Source organism: Chiloscyllium plagiosum, unplaced genomic scaffold, assembly GCF_037043375.1.
Source record: "Chiloscyllium plagiosum isolate Xiang-an unplaced genomic scaffold, Cpla_swu_hap1 HiC_scaffold_13, whole genome shotgun sequence".
NCBI lineage: Eukaryota > Metazoa > Chordata > Chondrichthyes > Orectolobiformes > Hemiscylliidae > Chiloscyllium > Chiloscyllium plagiosum.
Window position 1 is genome coordinate 30,420,947 of NW_028270151.1, and position 26,394 is coordinate 30,447,340.

The 26,394-nt window shown below is 41.8% G+C and overlaps 1 protein-coding gene across 2 annotated transcripts in view; it reads right to left on the reverse strand.

The window, feature by feature from the left end:
* The window catches only part of LOC122556076 (very long-chain acyl-CoA dehydrogenase, mitochondrial-like), a 79,858-nt gene that overhangs the window by 34,564 nt on the left and 18,900 nt on the right, over positions 1 to 26,394 (reverse strand). For both annotated transcript variants that reach the window (XM_087993446.1, XM_087993447.1), the window contains 6 exons: positions 23,078 to 23,142; positions 22,562 to 22,696; positions 15,888 to 16,032; positions 7,434 to 7,557; positions 6,127 to 6,252; positions 2,832 to 3,030 (listed from right to left, as the gene is read on the reverse strand). In XM_087993446.1, coding sequence (XP_087849572.1) covers positions 2,832 to 3,030; positions 6,127 to 6,252; positions 7,434 to 7,557; positions 15,888 to 16,032; positions 22,562 to 22,696; positions 23,078 to 23,142 — 794 coding nt within the window. The remainder of the gene's footprint in view (positions 1 to 2,831; positions 3,031 to 6,126; positions 6,253 to 7,433; positions 7,558 to 15,887; positions 16,033 to 22,561; positions 22,697 to 23,077; positions 23,143 to 26,394) is intronic.

The window sequence follows — 26,394 nt, forward strand, 5'->3', positions numbered from 1 at the left end:
AAACATGGAGAAATGTGTTTACACTTGAAATCATTAAAATTAATGTTGAGTCCTGAGGGCTGTAAGTTACCAAGGTAGAGGATGAGGTGTTGGTCCTCCAACTTGCACTGAGCTTCACTGGAGCATTGCAGTAGGCTTCAGATATGGGAACACAATGGTGAGTTGAAGTGGCAGGTAACTGAAAGTTCATGGTCATTTTTACAAATGGAGTAGAAATATTCCCCAAAACGGTCACCATGTCTGTGTTTCATCTCCCCAGTGTAGAAGAGACCACAATGTCAGCACCGAATACAGTAAACTAGATTAAATGATGTGCAAGTAAATCACTGTTTCACCTGGAAGGTTTGTCTGGGCCTTGCATAGTGAGAAAGGAGGAGGCAAACATGCAAGCTTTACACCTTCTGTCACAGCACAGGCAGGTGCCATAGTGGCTGTAGGGAAGTGTTGGGAATGGATGTTATTGCAGAAAATCAAAGCTTACTGTAGGGAATAACACATTAGCATTATTAAAAGCTTGAGTGACAGAAAACTACATAAAGGAGTCTTTGTCATTGTCTGATTGGTTGGATGGTAAGTGGAATCCTCAAGGGTTCTGCGACTTTATGATTCTGTATGCAAGAACTTTCAGAACCGTATACTATACTGTGGAAAAGTTTTATCTAAAATACATACCATTTCTTAGGAACAATATATTGAACTGCAAGAGTTGCACTGATAATCAATAATTATATTTTCATATGAAATAAAAAGATATTATTTCTGAAAATGCTGAACCTGGCTGACTCCATTACTGATATAAATACACTTAAATCCCACATTATTCATGGAACAAGACAGTTTGTCCATGATTATAGTCACGAACCATGGTCTGGATTTGGAAACCTTGGGTAAACTAAGTTCAAGCAGTCTTACTCTCATTGTGTTTCCAACCTAACTCATATACCCACCTACTCCCCATAACACCTCCATGCCCCCATTCCAATGTCAAAGCACTTTACCCTATACATATTATACATAATAAGGCTTGACTGAGATCCCAGACTTATAAAAGATTAATGAGAGTGGAAGGCTGCTGAACTGACTTGATAACTTTGCTTGTTTGACATTTTGTCATTATTAATATGTTGTTCTTTCTGGAATTTCTTTAGATGTCTTAGCGATAATTTGCATAGAAGAAAGAAATAATGAAATACCTAGCTTCTATTATTGATACTTTAATAGTCTGTTTGATTGATAATTCTATAGGGTTCAAGAAATAGCAGTTTTTCACAGAATTATCAATGGGTGTCATTTTATAATTATTTTTACACATCCCAGTGTTCCTATCAGGTCATTGGCTCTGGATATAGTGTACATTGGGTGAACGAAAATGAAAGGGTCATGAGATGACTTGGGGTATGGAGATGGCATACGGAGTGTCTAACAAAGACTCAGAGAACCAAGGCAGGCCTTCCAGTGAGTCTGAATCAGCCTTTGGAGACTTGCAGTGGCTGTTTCTGATCAGCTTCATACAACCAACCCCTCCAATCCCACCCCCACCCCACCTCACGAATCAAACTCTATCCAATTCCCCATCCCCCCCTCTCCAATCCCCCACACCCTTCCCCTCTCTCAAATCCCAGTCCCCCTCTCTCCAATCCTATCTCAAAGTGATATTTGGTTTTGAAAGAGCACTTTCTCCTCAGCAGTTGCAGTGAGCTAGAAACTTCCCTAAGTCAATAAGTGTGGCGCTGGAAAAGCACAGCCGGCCAGACAGCATCCGAAGAGCAGGAGAGCCAATGTTTTGAGCATAAGCTCTTCATCAGGAATGTGAAAGCTTATGCTGAATCATTGACTCTCCTGCTCCTTGGATGCTGCCTAACTGGCTATGCTTTTCCAGAGCTATACTTTTTGACTCTGATCTCCAGGATCTGCAGTCCTTACCTTCTCCTAGGAACTTCCCTGACTCAAACTATTCATCTCAAAGACAAGAATCTCTCCCTTTGTGTTTGAAATGGTGGCACTATATTTTTATGCCCTTAACTTTATTTCCCGATTGTAACGCAGGAATAGGTCAAAATCTCTACAAAGTCTTTTTATATGTTGCATTTGGTCACAGGTCTGCAAATTAACTTATCAAAAGCTTAAAATTTCTTTTGTTCTACATTTTATTATAAATGGGGAAGACAGCATCCAGAGGAGCAGAGGGCTGCTCTCTCATTAAGGAAAGACAATCAGGAGTGGTTTAACCTGGGGGTCATGAGGCCTCAGGAAAGGGGTAAGAGGTTGAGAAGGAGAATCCTTTGTGGTAACCTTGGCTGATGTAGGAATTGAACCCACACTGACAGGCCAAAAATCCAGCCAGCCCTGATAAACAGGATTCAAAGTCTAAGCACACCATGAAAGTGTTACAGCTAAGAAAAATCAAATATAAGTTTCAGTGCAGCTATATTACTAGGAAATCCATTTTGCCAAGCATCAATTTTGGCAATGTTGAAAATGCAGTCCAACTTTGAACCTTACAAACAGCATCATGTTTCTTCCCCTCTCTAAACTGTTTTTGATCTTTGGTGTTCTCTTTTATCACTAAACTCCCCTACGAAAAGGTTATATGGTAATTTTGATCTCTGCAAGCAGTTGAGTAGTAAAAGTTCTATGAGTCAAGCAACAGGCAACTTTCACATTTTACCTGCATAGAGCTGTGCATATCACATACAAAATGAAAGGTATCATGCTGGAGTCAAGGATCAGTAAGTATCTGTGGTACCAGTGATCCATATGTTTAAATCCAGGATCTCATCTAAGACATTTACACACAAATGAATTGTAACATAAACCAAATGTTTGCTTACTGCTTTGGAAATAGCAGCAATCATTGTCCCTGAAAGGGCAGCAGCCATGCCGAATCGACCATTGTTCAGTATGTTCATGGCGACTTTAAACCCATTGCCAACTCCACCGAGTACATTTTCTGCTGGCACCTTCACATTGTCAAAGTAAACCTCAGCTGTGTTGGAAGCCTTGATTCCCATCTTCTTTTCAGGAGGACCACTGAATCAAAGCAAAAAAAAAAATACCTTGAGGCACCTGTGTCATCTTGATGGATCAGGAAGTGAGCAAGATCCATGTAGACCACAAAGAAGATTGGATCTTCCACATATAATAATTAGGCTGGCTCAGTGGTCAGCACTACTGCCCCAGGGACCCTCCTGGGTTCAATTCCATCCTTGGGTGATGGTCTGTGTGGAGTTTGCATGTTCTCCCAGTGTCTTGTGTGTTTCCTCCCACAATCCAAAGATGTGCAGGTTAGATGGATTGGCTGTGTTAAATTGCCCATAGTGTGCAGGTTAGGTGGGTTAGTCATGGGAAATGTAGAATTATGGGGATGGGATGCGCTCTGGCGAGTCAGTGTGCCAACTGGCCTGTTTCCATATTGTAGGGATTCAATTAAACTTTTAAATGATAAAGTATGCAAATGATATTTTATTCCCTTCCCCCAAACTGTGTTCTTACACTATCCGTTGGAAGGCCAGCAAATAACAGGGTACAAGACCTTGGTCAATTCTGTTTTGTGATTATGTCTGCATTTTTGCAGGGTTCGGTTAACTCAATATTCTTGCTTTTTCCATTCCAAATGCAGGGATAGTCAGAAGCTGATAGTCACATGCTGCTTTACAAAATGATAGAATGCTATTTTTGTCCATAATTCTCTATACAATGCAGTTGTCAATATCAGGTACACCAATTACCAAGGGGAGTGCCAGGGAAAATTCCAACAAATCCAACAGGAAAGGAAATACACCGACAATGACAATTATGAGTCAAGGAACTATGTAGGCATTTGTCCTCTCAACTGGAAACAATGAAAGGCACAGGGAGATCATTCTAAGAGAAGAAGGAAAATATTATCTTCAAAGATAAAAATGCACACCAGTATCTTTTATGTATCAAACAGGCTGAGAATGAAAAGCAGGAGCTATTTTGTAGGATACAATATAAACTGAGAATCTCCACACAATCAGCTCAAAAAAATCTAAAAAAAAATCCTGTGAATGTGAATATTTACTGACAAAGCAGTTACAATAATTATAGCCAACAATTACTGTTCATACCAACTTTAGACTGAATGTCTGCTAACACCTGTTATAGAAAAGACAACTAATGAAAAATCAAAAGTCAGTGATGTTTTGATCAGTGACGCATTTAATAAATCTTCCATTCAAACAAACAACAATATATAGCACCTTAAACATAGGAACAGGATATAATACATCACACATGCAGCCTGTTGAGTCTGGTCCCCATTCAACACAGAACTACAGAAATATTATGGCACAGAAAGAGGCCCTTCAGCTGATCATATATTTTGGCTAAATAATCTTCCAATGCACTCTTAATAGCCTCACATGATCATGGCTGATTGAATATGTCAATGCTTTTCACTCACCATATCCCTATAATCTTTTACACCACTGGTAATCAGAAATCTTTCAACTCTACCCTTAAACATACTGAAAGTCATCCACAGTCATCCATTGTAGAGAATTCCAAAGCCTCAGTCATCTGAAATATATAATTTATCCTCATTCCCTTTATTTTTGAAATGTGTCCAGTGGTTCTAGACTCTCCAACCAAGGAAAGCATCCTATTTATATCCTACAGAGTATTACATAGGCTTTTGCAGGGAGGAAGTCCTAATCTTGGGTGTAGCCAGCCAATCTGTTTGGCCAGCAGCTCCAACTAAGCTGGAAATGCCAGGAACTCAGTGGTGGCTGCTACTGGCGCTGCAGGCAGATCCACAGAGTTCAGCAGAGAACCTGGAGTGAGTTACATATGGGGTATTGGTTGGGGACCTGAGCAACCTTAGGTTGTTGGGGTGACAGGGATGCAGTGGCTGGGTTGAGGACAGGTAGGTGTAGGCTCCTTACTCTACATTTCTTATGCAGCTGTTGGACAGTGAAAATGACACCTCCTCAACCAGAGTTCTGTCGTAGATCCAAGCATCCTTGAACGCATCCCACAGCATGCTATTAAACCACGAGCTAGCAACATCTCCGTCTGCACAAAGTAGAGAAGGCCGTCTGCCAGTTTCAGAACAACAAGGCTGCTGGAGCAGACGGTATCCTTGCTGAGGCTTTGCAGTGTGGAGGCAAAGAGATCCTGCTGCAGCTACATGCCCTTATCTGCATATCTGGAAGGAGGAGAGCATCACGAGAGAGCTCAGAGATGCCAGAGTCATGAACATTTTCAAAAGGGAACAAGTCTGACTGTGATAACCACATGGGACTCTCCTTGCTGTCGAAGGTGGAAAAGTCATCACCAAGATCCTTCTCAACCATCTCCTGCCTGTGGCTGAGGAAGTTCTCCAGGAATCACAGTGTGGCTTTCAGCCACAGAAGGGCACAATGGACATGATTTTCACTGCGCAACAGCTGCATGGCCTTCTTTGACCTTACAAAGGCCTTCGACACCGTTGACAGGTAGTAGCAGATGGGTAAGAAGGAAATGGGGCACTATCCTTAGGGGCTTCCCTTGATATGTTTTTTAATTCACTCATGGGCATTGCTGGCTGGCCTGCCCTTATTACAAAGGGCACTCCCTGAAAATAGCATTCTCCCTCAGCTGCTATTTTAAAAACTAAAAGTAATTGGCTGTCCATTCCTGCCTGGCTATCCCAGCCACCTATATTATCATCTGGATACTATTGTTCAGGTCAACTGAGATTCCAACAAGCTATGCTGACCCTTAATTATTGATGTGTATTATATAAATATATAGCGGGCAAGTTATCAATTTTGGCACCTGCTCACCCTCTCGTTTGTGCGAGTGAGCGAGTGTGTGTGAAAGGGCTTATAATATCCAGCTCCCTATCTCTAATAAAAGTTAAGAAAAGATTTGGAGGAAAACCAAGACCAATAGTCAAATAGATTGAGAAACAGATTGTAAAAGCTCCCACAAAATTTCAGGAAAACTATAAGTGATCTAATAATATGATCACTTATTATTATGCTTACAATTGTAAGCATTTCTGACAACAGAGATAATAATAAACTGGAAGAAAAGTAGATACTTTGCCAAAGAGGCACTTCCTTAAAAATGCTTACCCGAAAATTGAGACAAAAAAACTCAACACTTTTTTCACTTAACTGAGACACTCCTCCAAATTTTCTTTCCACTATAAATGCAGTGATTTTGTCCTTCTCCTTTCCAGTGTGTTTGTCCTTGACAGTAGTTTTTGCAAACACAGTGAAGATTTCTGCTGTGCCCCCATTACTGAAAGAAATGCAAAAATAAATAACTGAACCAAATGTCCATGCAATTAGTTCTCTTCTCACTGCTTAAAAATGTAGTTATCAACAGCTTAAACCTTCAGTGAGGAGCAACATTCAGTTAGGCAAATGGATTTTATGAATATATAGCCTAAAAATAACCAAAAACAACAAGATTGAAATTCACGCTAGATTGAGCAACCTGAATGTTTCTCTTTGGAATGGACTTCCTATCGGAAACATGTCTGACATCCCACAGTGCCCATCCCAGCTTCAACCCTGTGTCAGAGCTCATAAGAGGTTCAATACTAACTAACAGTGGATCACTGTTGTTAAGGTTAAAAAGTAACCCCACTCCCTCTCTCGCAGCAATGAAACAGAACACATTCTATAGTGTGAAGTTGATCACACCATCTGACGGTGCAATGAAATGCTTGTTGCACTGGAATGAGGACCCTCCACTGTGGGTTTTATCCAACAACAGGCCTATCAGTAGCTACAAAGTCAAAAATTGCTGGAAAAGCTCGGCAGGTCTGGGAGCATCTGAGGAACATCACTAGACCCGAAATGTTAACTGATTTCTCTCCACAGATGCTGCCAAACTTGCTGAGCTTTTCCAGCAAATTTCTGGGTCTTTTTTCTGACTTTCAGCATTCACAGTTCTTTTGGTTTTTATTTCCTATTGGTAACTATGTTGTTGGTGCATTTAGATTAGATTAGAATACTTACAGTGTGGAAACAGGCCCTTCAGCCCAACAAGTCCACACCGACCCTCCAAAGAGCAACCCACCCAGACCCATTTTCCTACATTTACCCCTTCACCTAACACTACGGGCAATTTAGCATGGCCAATTCACCCAACCTGCACATTTTTGGACTGTGGGAGGAAACCGGAGCACCCGGAGGAAACCCACGCAGACACAGGGAGAATGCACAAACTCCACACAGACAGTTGCCTGAGGCAGTAATTGAACCCGGTGCTGTGAGGCAGCAGTGCTAACCACTGTGCCACTGTACTGCTTAATGAAGAAGGAGACTGCTTCAAGATTTTCCTTCATTCATTTTGGTAGGTACTACTACTTTTCCAGACTTAACATCTGCCGCATAGTGCATCCAGGAAACAAGAGAAGTGTCAATTCATTTTACACTTGAAACCCTAATCTTGAGAATACAGTTGACACTCACCTAATCCAGAGCTTGCCCCCATTCAGAATGTAGTTTTCACCCTTCTCCACAGCAGTTGTTTTTATAGAGGCTGCATCAGACCCACTAGCTGTTTCAGTGAGGCAGAAGGCAGCTATTGTTTTACCTACAAATGGATAATCAAAAGAATAAGTAGGACAAAAGAATTTTTGTGGCTTGGCACCTATTTGGGATCTGGCGAAAATCCAAACGTCCTTTAGTGTTGAGTTTCCTTTTGTCAGTCCCTTCTAGTTGAAGTCAATCACATACATTCTCCCCAAATGACATGAAACTCACACTCTCACAGACAAAATTCACAGAAGGGTTAATCTGAAAACATAAAATTTAGCCAGTTTGGTACTGAGGAGGAAAAGTAAAGGGGATTTCTTTTCTCTACATGTTTCCCTTAATTTTCTCTTAATTTGCATTTCAGGAAGGAACCCAGCTGTTTAAAACAAAACACCACCAGGTTAATAAATCACCAAATTAAAGAGACCCAGCTCTTTCTTTCCATTTTCTAACCAACCTGGTTCAGTGATGTTATTACACACCATTGCAGCAGAGTAGGATTGGAACCCAGGATTACTTGCTGGGAGGTATGGACATTACTGCTGTAGTGCAAGTGCCCTTACAGTTCCCTATTTACTGAAGCAGTCCATGCGCACAAATAGTAAGGTCTGGACAACATTCACGTTTGAACTTGTACTATTACACACTTCTGGAGCATTGGAACTTCCCCAGATCTCATCAATACTGCAACTATTCTGCTTCATCCTTAAAGGGATATGCATTTCTTTCACTGATAAAATGAACCACAAATTCTGTGGCCATAAAGTTTTTGAGGGTTAATTCCGACATCAGATCAAATTATGAATGATACATAATGAGCCATGTCTAGAATACACCTTTCAGAGTGTACATCACCTATGTAAAGTCATCCAGCCTTTAATATACTTGTTTTATTATTCATTCATGGGATGAAAGCATTGCTGGTAAGGCAAGGACAGTTAGGAGTCAACCACATTGCTGTCGTTTTGGAGTCATATATCGATCAGACTAGACAAGGATGGCAGTTTCCCTCCCTGAAAGACATCTGTGAACCTGATGGATTTTTCCAACAATTTGGCAATGGTTTTGTGGTCATCATTAGACTCTTAATTCTGGATTCATTTTATATCGAAATCAAATTCCACCATCTATGTGACATGTTTCAGAAGAGTTTCCAGAACAATACCTGGTAAAATAACTCCATAAAGGCTGATATCCCATCACCAAATCACACTTTATTTACACGTGAAGAGTCCTTGACACTGATCCAGCTCCCTCTGAGCTAACTGTTGTGGAATAGCCGACAAAACTGGCACATTTTGCTCCCACACCATTAGCAAGTTGGCAGCTTTCATATGGTCCATGGGCATGGTCAGGATTGTCGCACCTACCTGAATTTTATACTCACTGGACATGACATTGTGTCAACCATGCAGAGCCATATCCATGGTTTCTCCACCAAACGTTGTCCCCTGAAGTAAACTGTCTCTCTCACTTAGCAGTATTGTGTCCAGCATTGACATTCCTGATGTCATTTCACCCTCCACCGCAAGTCAAGAAGATCAGATTTATGTTGTGGTTCTGTTCGCCGAGCTGGAAGTTTTTGTTGCAAACGTTTCGTCCCCTGGCTAGGCGACATCATCAGTGCTTGGGAGCCTCCTGCGAAGCGCTTCTTTGATGTTTCCTCCGGTGTTTATAGTGGTCTGTCCCTGCCGCTTCCGGTTGTCAGTTTCAGCTGTCCGCTGTAGTGGTTGGTATATTGGGTCCAGGTTGATGTGTTTGTTGATGGAGTTTGTGGATGAATGCCATGCCTCTAGGAATTCCCTGGCTGTTCTCTGTCTGGCTTGCCCTATGATAGTAGTGTTGTCCCAGTCGAATTCATGTTGCTTGTTGTCTGCGTGTGTGGCTACTAAGGATAGCTGGTCGTGTCGTTTCGTGGCTAGTTGATGTTCATGTATGCGGATAGTTAGCTGTCTTCCTGTTTGTCCTATATAGTGTTTTGTGCAGTCCTTGCATGGTATTTTGTACACTACATTAGTTTTGCTCATGTTGGGTATCGGGTCCTTCGTTCTGGTGAGTTGTTGCCTGAGGGTGGCTGTTGGTTTGTGTGCTGTTTTGAGTCCTAGGGGTCACAGTAGTCTGGCTGTCAGTTCCGAGATGCTCCTGATGTATGGTAGTGTGGCTAGTCCTTTTGGTTGTGGTATGTCCTCGTTCCGTGGTCTTTCTCTTAGGCATCTGTTGATGAAGTTGCGCGGGTATCCGTTTTTGGCGAATACCGTGTATAGGTGTTCCTCTTCTTCTTTTTGCAGTTCTGGTGTACTGCAGTGTGTTGTGGCCCTTTTGAATAGTGTCCTGATGCAGCTTCGTTTGTGTGTGTTGGGGTGGTTACTTTCATAGTTTAGGACTTGGTCTGTGTGTGTGGCTTTCCTGTATACCCTTGTAGTGAATTCTCCATTCGGTGTTCTCTGTACCATCACGTCTAGGAATGGGAGTTGGTTGTCCTTTTCTTCTTCTCTCGTGAATCGGATTCCTGTGAGTGTGGTGTTGATGATCCGGTGTGTTTTTTTCTATTTCCGTGTTTTTAATGATTACAAACGTGTCATCGACATATCTGACCCAGAGTTTGGGTTGAATTTGTGGTAGGACTGTTTGTTCTAACCTTTGCATAACTGCCTCTGCTATGAGTCCCGAGATTGGTGATCCCATGGGTGTTCTGTTGATTTGTTCGTATATCTGGTTGTTGAATGTGAAGTGTGTTGTGAGGCACAAGTCCAGTAGTTTGAGTATGCCGTCTTTGTTGATAGGTTCAGCATTTTCTGTTCTGTATGTCCAGTAGGTTGGCTATTGTTTCTCTGGCTAGGATTTTGTCAATCGAAGTGAACAGTGCCGTCACGTCGAATGATATCATGGTTTCTTCTTTGTCTATGTGTATATTTCTGATGATGTCCAAGAATTCCTGTGTTGATTGTATAGAGTGTTTGGATCCGCTGACCAGGTGTTTCAGTTTCTGTTGTAGTTCATCCACAAACTCCATCAACAAACACATCGACCTGGACCCAATATACCAACCACTACAGCGGACAGCTGAAACTGACAACCGGAAGCGGCAGGGACAGACCACTATAAACACCGGAGGAAACATCAAAGAAGCGCTTCGCAGGAGGCTCCCAAGCACTGATGATGTCGCCTAGCCAGAGGACGAAACGTTTGCAACAAAAACTTCCAGCTCGGCGAACAGAACCACAACAACAAGCACCCGAGCTACAAATCTTCGCACAAACTTTGAGATCAGATTTAACCTGGTGTGGAGCTTTCTCCCCACTATCAACTCTGCTGGAGTTATCCCCATAGTTGCATGAGGCTGGTCCTATAATCAAATAGGAACCAGGACAGCTTGGTATCTAGTGAAGCTGTAGGCTGTTTCTTTAAGACTGCCTTCAAAGTTTGGACTGCTCTTTTTGCTAGACCATTAGATGATGGATAGTATGGAGCCGTCCTTATATGTCAAATATTATTCAACTTTAGGAAATACTCAAACTCCCTGCTGGTTAATGATGGTCCTTATCTGTGACCAACCCTTCCTGAAGTCTGTGTATTACAAAAGATATGCAAGGTTTTTCTATCACTGTCCCTGTGTTTGACAAATTAACTTGATGTGTGTCCAACCACTTTGGGCATCCATGGTGATCAAGAACATTGAGCCCATGAAAGGACTTGCATCGTTGACATGTAACTGAGTCCAGGGTTTACCCAGCCATTCCCATGAATGTGGGACAGCTGCTGGCAGTAAATTTTGTCCTTGTTGGCACTCTGGGTACTGCCCCACTAAAGCAGCTATGTATTCCTGATGAACAGCTTATGCTCGAAACATTGATTTTCCTGCTCTCTGGATGCTGCCTGACCGGCTGTGCTTTTCCAGTAGCACACTTTTCACTCTGATCTCCAGCACCTCCAGTCCTCACTTTCTTCCAGCTATGTTGCATGCAATCCTGGCCATCAAACATAACTTCTTCACAATACCTTCATTTTTGAAACCCCTGGGTAACCCTAGGGAAGTTCAACACTACCTGGCAGCACATTTTGCTCAGGATAATCACTCTTGTTCCCAATAATAATATGCCATTTCTCCTGGTCTAAAAAAGGTTTCAATTCTGGTGACAGCCCTTTGATTTCCCCGATCACTACCAGCTGTTCCAGTTTTGCCAGGACTAGACCTTTCTGCGTCCAAATACTACCCCAGGAAGGCATCTCACTTGGGATCATAGTGTGCCAACACCTTAGAGGATGATACCTGTTTCTTCACTTCCCTGAGAGCTTTGGTTTAGCTGCACAATCATTTCTAAGGCTGACCTTTTTTTCAGAGTTGATACAAAAATGGCACGATGGAGGTCAGGTTATGTATGAACTTTTCATAATAATTCATTAGCCCAAGAAAAGCCCTAAGCTCTGGTACAGACATGGGAGCAGGGCACCTTCCATCACCCTCACTTTATCTTCCAATAGGTGTATCCTGGTCTTGTCAACTCTGAAGCACAGATAGGTCACGTGAGATGCCTGGAACACATATTTTTCTCTTCTAAGACGTACACCCATCTGGGAGAAATGTTTGAGCACTATATCCAAGTTCTCCAAGTGCTCCTTATTGGTCTCTCCTTTTATTAGTGCATCACCCAGATAAATAATGACCTGGGGTAGCCCTTGTAAAGTTGTCTGCTGGAAAAGAGTACAAGGTGATGATACCCCAAACGGCAGTCTTGTATATTGGTACAAACCTTTATGGGTAGTAATTGTGGTGCACTTCTGGGACTCCTCATCTACTCAGAATTGTAGGTACACATAGCTCATTCCAGCTTCGTGAAGGACAGCGCCTCTACCACCACCCTGCCAACTTTGCTTACAAGTCGTCTATGAGAGGGATTGCATATTTATCCAGCTGCACAAAGTGGATTACTATTTGTTTAACTTCCCCACAAAGGTGAACCGACCTATCGGGTGATTCACAACTGACGAACCAGTGCTGCCCATTCCACAAACTGGACTGGTTTGATGATTCCCTCGCTTTCCAGCCTTTTGATTTATGCCTCTACTTTTGCCTGTAATACAAATGGCACTGAGCAGGCCTGGCAGAATCGTGGAATTGCTTTCTGGTCAACATGCTCCTTTGATAGCCCCTAGACCCCCCTGAAAGATGTCCGGGTATTTAATTAGGACTTAACTCAGGCAGTCATTTTCTAATTGAAAAATGTTGAGCAAATCTCTCAGCCAATTTTGCCCCATCAAGCCTGCGCCCAATCCTTTTACTACAATCAGTAGTGAATAAACCAGCTGCATCTCAAAAGAGATTGGAAGCAAAGTTTTACCCTAAATCTGTAAAGGTTCCCAGTATAGGTTCTCAGTCCAGTTGAGGTCTTGTGCAAATTTAAAGGGTGGATTCCAGAGTGAATTTTAATAAAACTAGTTTTGTGATTACTGAAACTGCCACACCAGCACTGACCTCCATTAGAACTGGGTAACCATTTAACCAGATGTTTATTTGGTTGGTTCTGATTTAGACGTTGCTACACAATTCAACTGTTCCAATACAGATATAGGTGGACTTTCCAGAGTGTGCACTCTCCTAGATGCCTGTATGGAAGTTCTTACTCAATTTAGGTCTGTGGAACTCTTTTGCTGTCTCAAGTCCGCAAACCGACAGCAAGTCTAATGGCTTGCCGGCCCATTCCTGAAGAAAGTTTTAACCATTTGGCCAAGGCTTGGCTTTGTTTTAGGGGTTTGCTGTGGGCTGACCGAGAGTCACTCTGTTCAGGATATGTTCTTACTGTCACTACGCAATTGCCTTCACTCAAATGTTGCTCTCCAACCTTAGTCAGACAGTTAAGAGTGTCCACTTCCAACAGAATACTCTGAAACTCATTTAATCAACTTGCCACATTTTCCAATGATAAAGCCAGTTGTACTGTCGCTTTGAAGTCCAGTTGGGCATCAGCTAGTAGGCAATTTTGCATCATTAATCCCACATACCAAGCTCTCAGGACATCATTGAGGTTTAATTCAAAGTCACATGCCTTTGCTAGTCATCTTAAACTAGTCAAAAATCAGATTATGATTCCCCTGATTCCTGAGTTGCCCAGTAAAACTGATAGTATCTCAGAATTAGAGGAGGCTTGGATCGTAATAGTCCTATCTAAATCTGTCAACCTCTCCAAAGCTTTAATATCTAATGCCTCAGGAAATGTCCTAATAACCAAAAATGCTGCAGACGCACAAAACTGTCAGGAGAATTTTTCCATGCTTTTCATCTCCTCCAATGTCATTTGCCTGGAAAAACAACACATTCTTTCCAAATACAGGGCCCAGTCTTTGATGGCAGGGCTGAACGAGTCAAGCTTCCCAAAAAACTGCTTGATGCCAGAAATGCTTAACTCAACTCTAAAACAATTGTTGCAAGTGAATTCCTTCAGGAGCATGTTTTACTTTCGTTACCACTGAATAACTCCATAGAGGCCAGTATCCCATAAGATCATAAGACATAGAGTAGAAGTTAGGCCATTCAGCCCATTGAATCTGCTCCACCATTCAATCATGGCTGATAAGTTTCTCAACCCTCGTCTCTCTCTTTCTCCCCACTTGATCCACTTGCCAATCGAGAACCTACTTATCTCCGTCTTAAATACACTCAAAGACCTGTCCTCCCTTAGATTCACCATTCTCTGGCTGAAGAAGTTTCTCCTTATCTCCATTCTAAAATGCCTTCCCTTTCCTGTAAGGCTATGCCTTCAAGTCCTAGTCTCTCTGACCAATGGAAACATCTTCCCAACATCCACTCTGTTGCATGCAATTCAGTATTCCATATGTTTCAATTAGATCCCCTCTCATCCTTCTAAACTCCATCAAGTATAATCCCCTCAAATATTCCTCATATGTTAAGCTTTTCATTCCTGGGAGCATTCTCGTGAACCTCCTCTGAAGCCGCTCCAAGGCCAGTACACCCATCCTGAGATACAGAGCCCAAAACTGTGCACAATATTCTAAATGTGGGCTGACCAGAGCCTTATAGAACCTCAGAAGTGCATCCCTGCTTTTATATTCAAGCCCTCTCAAAATAAATGCCATCACTGTATTTGCCTTCCTACCTACTGACTCAACCTACAAGTTTACCTTAACAGAATCCCAGACCAGAACTCGCAATTCACTTTGCACTTCAGACTTCTGAATTTTCTTCCCACTTAAAAAATGGTCCATGCTTCTATTCTTCCTCCCAAAATGCATGATCTCACACTTTCCCACATTGTACTCCATCTGCCACTTCACCAAGTCACTTTCTATTTACATGTGAAGAGTCCTTGACATTGAGCTCCCTCAGAGCCAAATTTCAGTGTGAACAGGATGACTGACCTTCCTGTTTATATCTGACAGCCAGGGCTTCCTGAATGGACCAGATTAACAGCCCCAGTCAAGGAACTCATATTCTATGGGATCCTCCTGGCTGACCTCGTTATCATCACTACACCTGCGTCCTTTTGTTTCAAGGTGACGTTAGCGAAGTAGCAGCCTTTGTGTCCAGGTCCTGGGCCCAGAGCTCATTTACTTCCATCTGCCATTCTTTTTCTCCCTCTCTTCCTTTTATATTTGCTCTTTCTTTATGTCTTTTCTTTTCCTTTTCCAGTGACATCAGTCCCCTTCCCAGTAGTGTTGGCAGCGGCAGGTTCCTTTGTTGAAATGTCACTGCCAGAAGGTGGCAGCAGCAGCAACATAAGCCAAAAAGAGGTACACTAGCAGCTTTGGTGTCATGGGCACATGCAGCAATTACATTAGTTGGAGGCAAGATGGCACCAACAAATTGTGGCACAGTTTTGCCAGCAGTGGTGCAGCTCCAGGTCTTGGCTGGGCCCAGATATCTGATGGCAAAGGTGGTAACGTTCCTTCTATGGCAGCATGCAGGTATGTGGGACACCTGAGTGTTCGCGGACTGAGGGGTGGACATTGTATTTGGTTTCTCAGGTGGCAAGGACTCATGGCAGAGGTGGGGGAGTAATCTGGGGTATTTTTCCTTTGGGCTGTGTCTTTCATTTATGATTCTATTTTTAATCCTGTTCTTTGTATACTAAGATGGTGCCAGAAAATGATGATTTTGTATAGTTTTCACTGTGCTCCTGCATTCCTGTATTTGAGTACACGAGACAATAAAGCCTAAAACTAAATCTGGATTAGCAGTGATAATACTACGCAGCCCTCCCCCTCTTACTCCCCCCTTGTGAAGAACAGACTTGAGGTAATAGCCTCAACCAATTTATTTCTACAAATGTCATAAGTAATGTATACATTTGACCAGCAAACATAAAAACACAATGCCTATTCATAACTAGTAGATTTCCTATACCCTGGAGCTCTGAATGAAGTCTCACCCACCTGATGCAAGGTCAGGCAAATATTTCTTCTTCTGTTCATCAGTGCCAAATAATAAAATTCCTTTAAATCCAATAGATTGATGAGCCCCAAGGGTAATGCCCACTGCAAGGTCATGATGACCAACGATTTCCACCAGTCTAGCATACTGTGTAGAATTGAAAAATGGATGGTAAAGCACAACAGAATGCAAAATTCATAAGCATTTGCAGTTCATCAGCAAGCAATCGAATAAAAACCAAGAATAATTGTATTCCAAGAGTGTAAATATCCAATTCATTTCCTGAAGAGGCAACAAGTTGATAAAGTGATAAATTTTCTTTCTGCTTCAGCCAAAAAGAACAACTGAACTGTTTTCTTGTAACAATAAGACTGTGCACTTCAAGGACTAGAAAGACAGTTTAAAAATAAGAGGCCTGTCATTTAAATGGTGGTGATGAGGAATTTTGTTGTTGAGTCATTGGTCTTTGGGATTCTCTCCATCAGAAAGCAGTGGAGGCAGTGTCATAGAATATATTCAAGGGCAAGTTTGACAGATTTTTGATTTACATGCGACCAATCAGAAAAGTCATAATCGGATTAGCCATAATCTTACTGAAACAAAAACAGAAACTGCTGGAAAGGAAGCAGAGTCAACGTTTTGAGTCCAGTCACCTGAAGAAAGGAATTTTATCATTTGGCACTAATGAACAAAACAAGGGTCACTGAACACAAAACATTAACCCAGCTTTCTGACCACAGATGGTGCCAGACCTGCTGCGTTCCTCCAGCAATTTCGGTTTCTCTTTCAGATCTTCAGCATCTACAGTTTTTTGTTTTATTTTAATCTTATTGAATGCTGGAACACATTCGATGGGCTAAATCGCCAACTCCTGCACCTCTCTGTTATGATCTTAATCTGATCTAGTCTTTAATTGCAAATTGGGTACCAAAGGAGCCTCTGGATATTTCCTTCTAAACGGCAAGATACCAAACAGTGAGAACAAACTTTAGTGATCTGTCCTCAAGGACAAGATATGGCTAAGGACTGATGGTTTCTTGGGTCTGCAGTTAAGGAATCTAGCGAATTACCTTTTCTAAGCTATGAAAGGTAACAGTGGCACTCAGGACTACCTCCTTCACCAACATAACATTTAACAAAATAAGATGGCATAGTAGCTCAGTGTTAGCACTGCTGCCTCACAGCAGCAGGGACCTGGGTTTGATTCCAACCTCGGGTGACTGTCTGTGTGGAGTTCACACATTCACCCTGTGTCTGTGGGGGTGTGCTCTGACTTCCTCCCACAGTCCAAAGATGTGCAGGCCAGGTGAATTGGCCATGCTAAATTGTGCATAGTGTTAGGTGCATGGATCTGGGTGGGTTACTCTTTAGAGGGTCATTGTGGACTTGTTGGACTGAAGGGAATCTAATCAAGGATGCAACTAAGAGGAGCAAGGTAGATGGATCAGCCATCAATCTTCACTTCTATTTGACATGATCATAGCTGATTTGCCCTAGGCCTCAACTCTTTTGTGTCAGCTCAGCATAGCTGTCAACTTTCTGTGTCAAAAGTTCGGCACATTCACTATCCTCTGGGAGAAGAAATTCCTTCACATCTCAGTTTTAACTAAGTGTGCCCTTATTCTGTAACTATATCACTCAGTTTGAAATTCTCCCAGGAATGGAAATATCTTCTCAATATCTAGAATCTTGCACATTTCAATAGGATCACCCCTCACTCTTCTAAACTCTGATGAATAAAGAACAAATTTGTTTAGCCATTCTTGAAAAGTCAACCCCTTCATTCCAGAAATTACCCTTCAAACAGTCTCCAGTATCTGAACTTTTTTTTAAAATACAGGACCAAAACCAATCTCCAGGTGCATCCTCACTGACGCACACTGTACAATTGTAATATGACTTCCCTGTTTTTAAACTCCAACCTCTGGCAATAAAAACTAAAATTCTATTTGCCCTCAATTAATTGCTGCAAATGCATGCTATTGTTTTATGTTTCATGCTGCCAAGATCCCACAGACTACACTTCGTTAGAGTCTCTCCTATTTAAACAGTAGTCTGTCTTTATTCTTTCTACCAATATGCAAAACCTCACATTTTCCCACATTAAACTTCATCTGTTCCACTCACTCAACTTCTCCAATTTCCCTTGCAAATTCCTTACATTCTCAACATAATACGCCCTCCCACTTATTTTTGTACCTTCAGCAAATTTGGATATATCCCACATGCCCAATCCTCCTCATCATTAATATAGGTAATAAAGGCCCAATAATCTTGGCTCTCTGTCTAGTGTGTGTTAACCAATCTCAATCCATAACGAAAATGAAATAACTCCACAGAGGTCAGTATCCCATCACCAAGTCATATTTTATTTACACATGAACACTCATTGGCTACAGTACTGTCTCATACTGTGTCAGTATCACTGACGCTCACCCTTTTTATATGTCAGTCAGGGCTCTGAAAATCTAAATGTCCCCTTATTCTGTAACTATATCACTCAGTTTGAAATTCTGAAAATCTAAACATATTAGATCTATCAGTTCCCCTTTATTAACTCTGCTTACTGTAGCATCAAAAAACTGTGGAAAGTTTGTTAAATATGATTTCCCATTCACAAAACCATGTTATCTCTGTTTAATTACCAGCCTCATCTTCCAAAGGGTCAACACTTACTTTAGAGACTTTTAAAAATATTTTTCGATAGTTTGCCAGTAGCTCAAGCCAATTCCTTTGGATCGTTGTTGAAAAAAGAGACTTCTTGCCAAAGCTTTTCATGGGGCACTCATCAGGACAAACACAAGAATGGCAAATTTCAAACAATCACAACAAATTATGTTATGGGAGAAGATTATGTTCATTGGTGGGAAAGATTACTCTGATTGGCTGAGACTTTGACATGGAAAAAACAATGGGACTATAGTCTCCCCAAACTCCTGGGTAATTGAAAAGTAGCACTAGGATTGAATATGTTCCCTTGGTTTGCAAAAAAGATACTCCTGGTGTATGAGCACATGTCACTTCCACTAAGAATAAATGAGTCTTGATATCAGCTTGATGATCTTAAACTGGTTGTTAGCATGGCTATTAGCACGCTCAGGATTGTTCAGTGAGTGTTGTGAATCAAAACAAAATCTAACAATGGATGTTTTGTTTTTGGGCTATGTAAGTGGAAGCTGTTGGAATATGACCTCTCTCTATTACAAGCAACTAAAGGGAGCATACTGACCTCATCAGACAATTGTTGGAACCATACCTGGTCATGGACCAGCACAGAAATTCAAATTTTGTTTTGAAGGTAGAAAAGATTTAAAAATCTGGCACAGCTCCTTTGTTACCCTGGCACTGCCAGGCTCACCTGTTTTTTTGTTAAATGGATTTGCAAGTTATCACAGAAGCACAGGTGAAGGCCATTTTGCCCATTGTATCTATGCTGACTCTCTGAAGGAGCAATTTATCTTATGCCACACCCTGATCCTCTCCCTATATACCTGAACATTCTTCAGGGTTCAACTGTTCTCTCATATTTCATCTGCAACCTTTGCATTATACTTCTCTCCAAAGCCTAACTTGAAGCAATCCCTTATAACTCCACAAGTCCCTGGTGAAACCACACTTGGAATATTGTGTCCAGTTCTGCTTATCCTACTATACGAAAGATACTTTGGGGAGGGTGCAAAGAAGGTTTACGAGGATGCTACCTGGACTGGAGGGCTTGCCTTATGCAGAAAGGTTGAATAAGCTCAGACTGTTCTCTCTGAAAAGAAGGAGGAAGAGAGGAGACCTGATCGAGGTGTACAATATAATGAGAGGAATAGATAGAGTCAATAGCCAGAGACTTTTCACCAGGGTAGGATTGACTGGTACGAGAAGTCATAGATTGAAGATATTAGGAGGAAGGTATAAAGGAGACATCAGAGGTAGGTTCTTTAAGCAGAGAGTTGTGAATTCATGGAATGCATTGCCAGCTGTGGTGGTGGAAGTGAAGTCATTGGGAACATTTAAGCAACTGCTGAACATGCACATGGATAGCAGTGAGTTGAGGGGTGCGTAGGTTAAGTTACTATAGTTTACATTAGAATTACGTCTCAGCACAACATCATGGGCCTAAGGGCCTTTTCTGTGCTGTACTTTTCTATAACTCAATGCTCACCTGGGACTAGAAGATTCCACCACATACACTTGTAACTGAGTCAGCTGTTTGCTGCCAGCTGGGAGAATTTTTCACTGAAATTCTGAAGAATGCGGAGGGTGGTCTCATAGCCACCTATAAAATTCTAACCAGACTAGATAGGGTAAATGCAAAATGTTCCCTATGACTGAGGAGTCCAGAACAAGGAGTTACAGATTAGGCTGAGATGAGGAGAAATGTTGTTGTGATTGTTTGAAATTTGCCATTCTTGTGTTTGTCCTGATGAGTGCCCCATGAAAAGCTTTGGCAAGAAGTCTCTTTTTTTCAGCAACAATCCAAAGGAATTGGCTTGAGCTACTGGCAAACTATCGAAAAATATTTTTAAAAGTCGCTAAAGTAAGTGTTGACCCTTTGGAAGATGAGGCTGGTAATTAAACAGAGATAACATGGTTTTGTGAATGGGAAATCATATTTAACAAACTTTCCACAGTTTTTTGATGCTACAGTAAGCAGAGTTAATAAAGGGGAACTGATAGATCTAATATGTTTAGATTTTCAGAAGGCATTCAGTAAGGTGCCATCTAAAAGGTTATTGTACAATCTAAGAGTACACAGATGATCCCATAGAATTCTCTGCCATAGAAAATGGTTGAGGCCAAGACATCAAATGTCTTCAAGAAGGAGTTAGGTATAGTTCTTGGGGTTAAAGGGTTTGAGGATAAAGTGAGAACAGGATAGTGAGTTGGATGATCAACCATGATCATACTGAATGGTGGAGCAGGCTCAAATGCCTTATCATTGAATCCCTACAATCTGGAAGGAGGCCATTTGGCCTATTGAGTCTGCACCAACCCTCTGAAGAGCATCCCAATCAGTCAGCCCCTTATCATATCCTCATAACCCTGCAGTTCACCTAGCCTGCACATTCCGAGACACTACAGATAATTTATCATGAATAATCCACCTAACCTGCACATCTTTGGACTGTGGGAGGAAACCAAAGCACCGGAGGAAACTCACATAGATGCTGGGAGAACATGCAATCTCCACACTGACAGATGCCCCAGGCTGGAATCGAACTGGGCGCCTGATGCTGTGAGGCAGCAGAGCTAACTACTGTGCTGCCCACACAGAAATGGTCTTCTCCCGTTCCTATTTTCTATGTTTCATTGTTTTTAATGTGTCAATTACATTCTTTCACCTGATGCTGTGAATTTTATGATAAGAAGAACTTTCTTTCAGAGGCAGGTTTCTATGATTCAACACAGCTGATTGGTTAACCCCTTTCAAGGAGCAAGCTATTTTTAGCTTTAATCTTATATTGTTCACCGTGCAAATGGCATTCTGGGAGGTATTCTATCTGCGCTGTTGGTAATGGAAAGCTCAGTGTTTCAGTTTGTGAATTTGCTACAGCATATTAAAAAACTAACTTGTGATTAAACTTGGGAGCTACATCTACTCTCCAGGGCTAATGCATACACATTCTTTTTCTTTTACTTTCTTTTAACAGACTCATTACAGTTATTAGGGGCAAGCAAACAGTAATATGATGATGAAGACAATGAGAAACAAAAAAAGATACTTGGGCTTCTGGAAGATAGTGATCCTGCTCTATTAGCCTTAGTAACTTCTCAGCTGACAGCCCTCCTGATGAGTTTCAGTCACTCGATCACTGATGCACATCCCTTCACTTGAGGTAATCTTCTACTTTCCTTTATGCTTTCTTTTTCCCCTCTTCCTGCCCCAGCCCAGGCAGAATATAGAGAAGCTGTCCTGGGGATAAACCCATGCTACTCTATTGTAATCTTTACAGAGGTTAAGAGCTAACATAGGGCAGTGCAGAGCACCCCTCTCCATTAATTCAAGATCCAAGTCATTAGCTGACCAAAGCAAAAATAAACACTTGAGAAAATGGATGTGGATCTGAGATATGAGCAAGAATTTTCAAAGGTGTGATGCCTTTATGAGCAACAACTGAACCAAGCTCAAATGACTAATTTTTCTGACCATAGGTTACACTGAGTACAGTTGAAGGGTAGGGAGGAGTCCCAATATCTCACACGAATCCTGATACCTTAAAACCATCCTAACATGTTCGTCTGATTTGCCCATTTAAATTGGAAGGGTGCATGGAGAAAACAGCCCTGTTACAGGAACTGGAACCTCTCAGCTGACACATGATGGAGTAAAATGGACCTTGCTCCATAAATAATGACCCTGAAAACAACAGGTACCCACATCTCACCCTGTCATACCAGAACAAACAAGGAAATTCAAGACTTTGACAATAACATGGAAAGACCATGTAATTCAAATTCAATTTTAAAAATGCATCCTTATAGCCTAGATTTCAAGTTATGCATTAACAGCGTGTTAATTGCAAATGATCAATACAACATTATTCTTATTTACTCTGATCCTGTTAAAGATAAGAGATTGAAGGATTTAATTTGAGGATCCCTCATATTCTAACTAGACGTTGGGATAGAAACTCCTGCTGAAATCTAGTCTTCAGAGAAGAGCAGAAATAGCTGAGGCCCTTACCTGAGAATTTTTGAGTCCCAAACCCCCAAGATCAACAGGAACCTGCAAACCAAAAGCTCCCATTTCCTTTAAACCTTCCATGGTCTTATCCTCTACCTTCTCCAGTCTATCATTTTCAGCAGCGTTGTTGACCTCCTAGAATAAAAATGCAGTAATTAGAACTCAGCATCAGGAAACTCAGTTTCAAATGCCGGAGGAAACAACACAGAAGTGCTTCACAGGAGGCTCCCAAGCACTGAGGATGTCACCTAGACAGGGGACGAAACGTCTGCAACACAAATTCCCAGCTCGGCGAACAGAACCACAACAACAAGCACCCGAGCTACAAATCTTCTCACAGACTTTAAAGCAGGATCAAATAAAATGCAATCATTGAAATTCCTGAACATGAGTGAAATTAAGCAGAATTTTTTTCTGAACACAGTGTTATTTATAAAAAACCTTCAGAACAGTCATCCTAATGTACACAGTAACAAAACTGAGATAAAAGAAGGAAGTCAGCATGACATTACTTACCTGGAAAAACTTGGAGACTGGGTCCACTAGCTCCTTAAGAAACTGTGACTGCTCACTATTTAGAACTGCATGAAAGAATAACACAGAACGCATATTTAAATTGAGTTCTCAAATAAAGATCACATTTCAAAATTACACCTCTTATATTCACATTTTCTCTACATCTCAAAAAGGCTGGAACATGTAGAAGTTTTCTTAAACCGCACTAATTCTATAATGGTTTGTATTACTGACCACCAACAGATCATTATTAGCAGTGGCTTCCAGTTTGTTTTGTACCGTCATTGAAGACAGGAAGGGCTGAATGGCCTCTTTCTGTGCTTTGCCTTTTCTATGTATAGTTTTCTTTCACCATTACTTCTTGCATCCCAGAAGAATGTCACCTTCAGCTCTCTTCTCTCTCTGGAGTTTAGGTGGGATTATTCAGCCATGAAACTTTTGCAAGTGAAACTTAAAGACATGGGGATTATACAGCTGTAGGTTCCACGTTTGTGCAGGTGGATTGCAAGAAATAATGAAGGCCACCAAGAGTTACATTGTGATAATTGCCATATGCATAGTAAAAGATTAAGCCTACAAATATCATGCACATGGAAGCAAATACAAATGGAAAATCAGTCACGCTTAATGGACCTTGCCATGTGAAGTTGGCTGTTGGGCAGGCTTTCACCCAAGACATGAGTGGCTTGAAATGTGTCCAGAGAGTAGGTTGACTATGTCGAGACCTCAAATGGAAAACATAGAGCCATAGAGTCATAGAGATGTACAGCATGGAAACAGACCCGTCGGTCCAACCTGTCCATGCCGACCAGATATCCGAACTCAATCTAGTCCTACCTGCCAGCACCCGGCCCATATCCCCGTTCACCCTAAACCTATGCCCTCTAGTTCTGGTCTCACCGATTTCAGGGAAAAGACTTTGTCTATTTATCCTATCCATGCCCCTCATAATTTTGTAAACCTCCATAAGGTGACCCCTCAGCCTCTGACGCTCCAGGGAAAACACCCCAGCCTGTTCAGCCTCTACTATAGCTCAAATCCTCCAACCCTGGCAACATCCTTGTAAATCTTTTCTGAACCCTTTCAAGTTTCACAACATCTTTCCAATAGGAAGCAGACCAGAATTGCACACAATATTCCAACAGTGGCCTAACCAATGTCCTGTACAGCCACAACATGACCTCCCAACTCCTGTAATTAATCAATACTCTGACCAATAAAAGAAAGCATACCAAACGCCTCCTTCACTATCCTACCTACCTATGACTCCACTTTCAAGGAGCTATGAACCTGCACTCCAAGGTCTCTTTGTTCAGCAACACTCCCTAGGACCTTACCATTAAGTATATAAGTCCTGCTAAGATTTGCTTTCCCAAAATGCAGCACTTTGCATTTATCTGAATGAAACTCCATCTGCCACTTCTCGGCCCATTGGCCCATCTGATCAAGATCCTGTTGTAATCTGAGGTAACCTTCGTCACTGTCCACTACATCTCCAATTTTGGTGTCATCTGCAAACTTACTAACTGTACCTCTTATGTTCACATCCAAATCATTTAGGTAAACGACAAAAAGTAGAGGACCTAGCACCGATCTTTGTGGCACTTTTGGGACATGAACATTGTTACTGACCAGCATTTTTATTGTCCATCCCTAGTTGCCCTTGAGAAGATAGTGTTCGCTGCCGTCTTAAACAGCTGCAGTCTACATGCTGTAGGTTAACCCACAATACCTTTAAGGAGGGAATGTCGGGACTTTTACACAATGATAATACTTCCAAGTCAGGACTTGGAGGGGTACTTCCAGGTGGTGGTGTTCCCACATATCTGCTGCCTTTGTCCTTCTAGATGGAAGTGGTCATGAGTAAGGAGATGCTGTCCAAGGATTTTGATGAATTTCTGCAGTACATCTTGCAGATAAAACACACTGATGCTACTGAGAGTCAGTGATAGAGTGATGGATGCTTATAGATGTTGTGCTAATCAAGCAGACTGCTTTGCCCTGAATGGTGTCAAGATTTTTGAGTCTTTTTGGAGCTGCATCTATCTGGGTAGAAGGAAAGTATTCTGTTACACTCCTGACTTGTGTCTTGTCGGTGGTGGACAGGCTTTGGGGAGTCAGGAGGTGAGTTATTTGCTGCAGTTTTCGAAGCCTTTGACCTGCTCTTGTAGCCACTGTGTTTACATGACAAGTCCAGTTGAGTTTCCGGTCAATGGTAACCCAAGGATGTTGATAGTGGGACAATCAATGATGTTAATGTCATCATTAATGTCAAGGGGCAGATTATCTCTTATTTGAGATGGAAATTGCATTGCATTTGTGTGGTGTAAATATTACTTGCAACTTGTCAGCCCAAGCCTGATATTGTCCAGATCTTGTTGTATTTGAACATGGACTGCTTCAGTATCTGAGAAGTCATGAATGGTTCTGAACATCATGCAATCATCAGTGAGCATTTACATTTCTCATCTTATGATGGAGGGAAAGTAATTAATAGAGCTGCTAAACATGGTTGGTCCTAGGACATTATCCTGAGGATACCCATTGATTCCAGTTTTGCCAGGGTTCCTTGATGCCACACTTGGTCGAATGCAGCCATGATGTCAAGGGCTGTCACTCTCACCTCACCGCTGGATTTCAGCTCTTTTGTCCATGTTTGTAATAAGGTCAGAAGTTCAGTGGCCCTGGCAGAACCCAAACTGGGCATCACTGAGTGGACTATAGCTGTGCAGGTGCTGCTTAATTGTAATGGTTGATGGCACACTCCTTCAGTTTACAGACAATTGAGAGTAAACTGATGGGCCAGTAACTGGCCAGATTGGATTTGACCTGTTTTTTTGTGGATAGGACATACCTGGGCAATTTTCCCATTGTCAGGTAGATGTCAGTGTTGTAACTGTTTGGAACACCTCACTGAGGATGGGGATAGTTGGGGAACCTCACCCTCTAATGAGTTGTTTAACTGCCCATACCATCCACAAGTCCAGTAGAGTCAGCCCACAGCTCCAACAATTTGCTCTGCACACTTTCCTCATGATTGTGATCTTCAGGAGTTCCTGACTCCCTTCCATTTCTTGATTTGTTGCTAAATCTGGAATGTTGTTTGTATTCTCTATTGTTAAGATCAATGCTAAATACCTGTTTAATTATTATGCCATCTGATCACTTCATATTATTAACTCTCCAGTTTCATTTCCTGCAGCATCAATGTTCGTTTTGTTAACTCCTGGGATTTAGGAAGACTCCACAATGCTTGGTTCTAATCTGCACATGATCTCTGACACCTCTGCCTGATATTCCCTTGCTTGCCTGTGCAT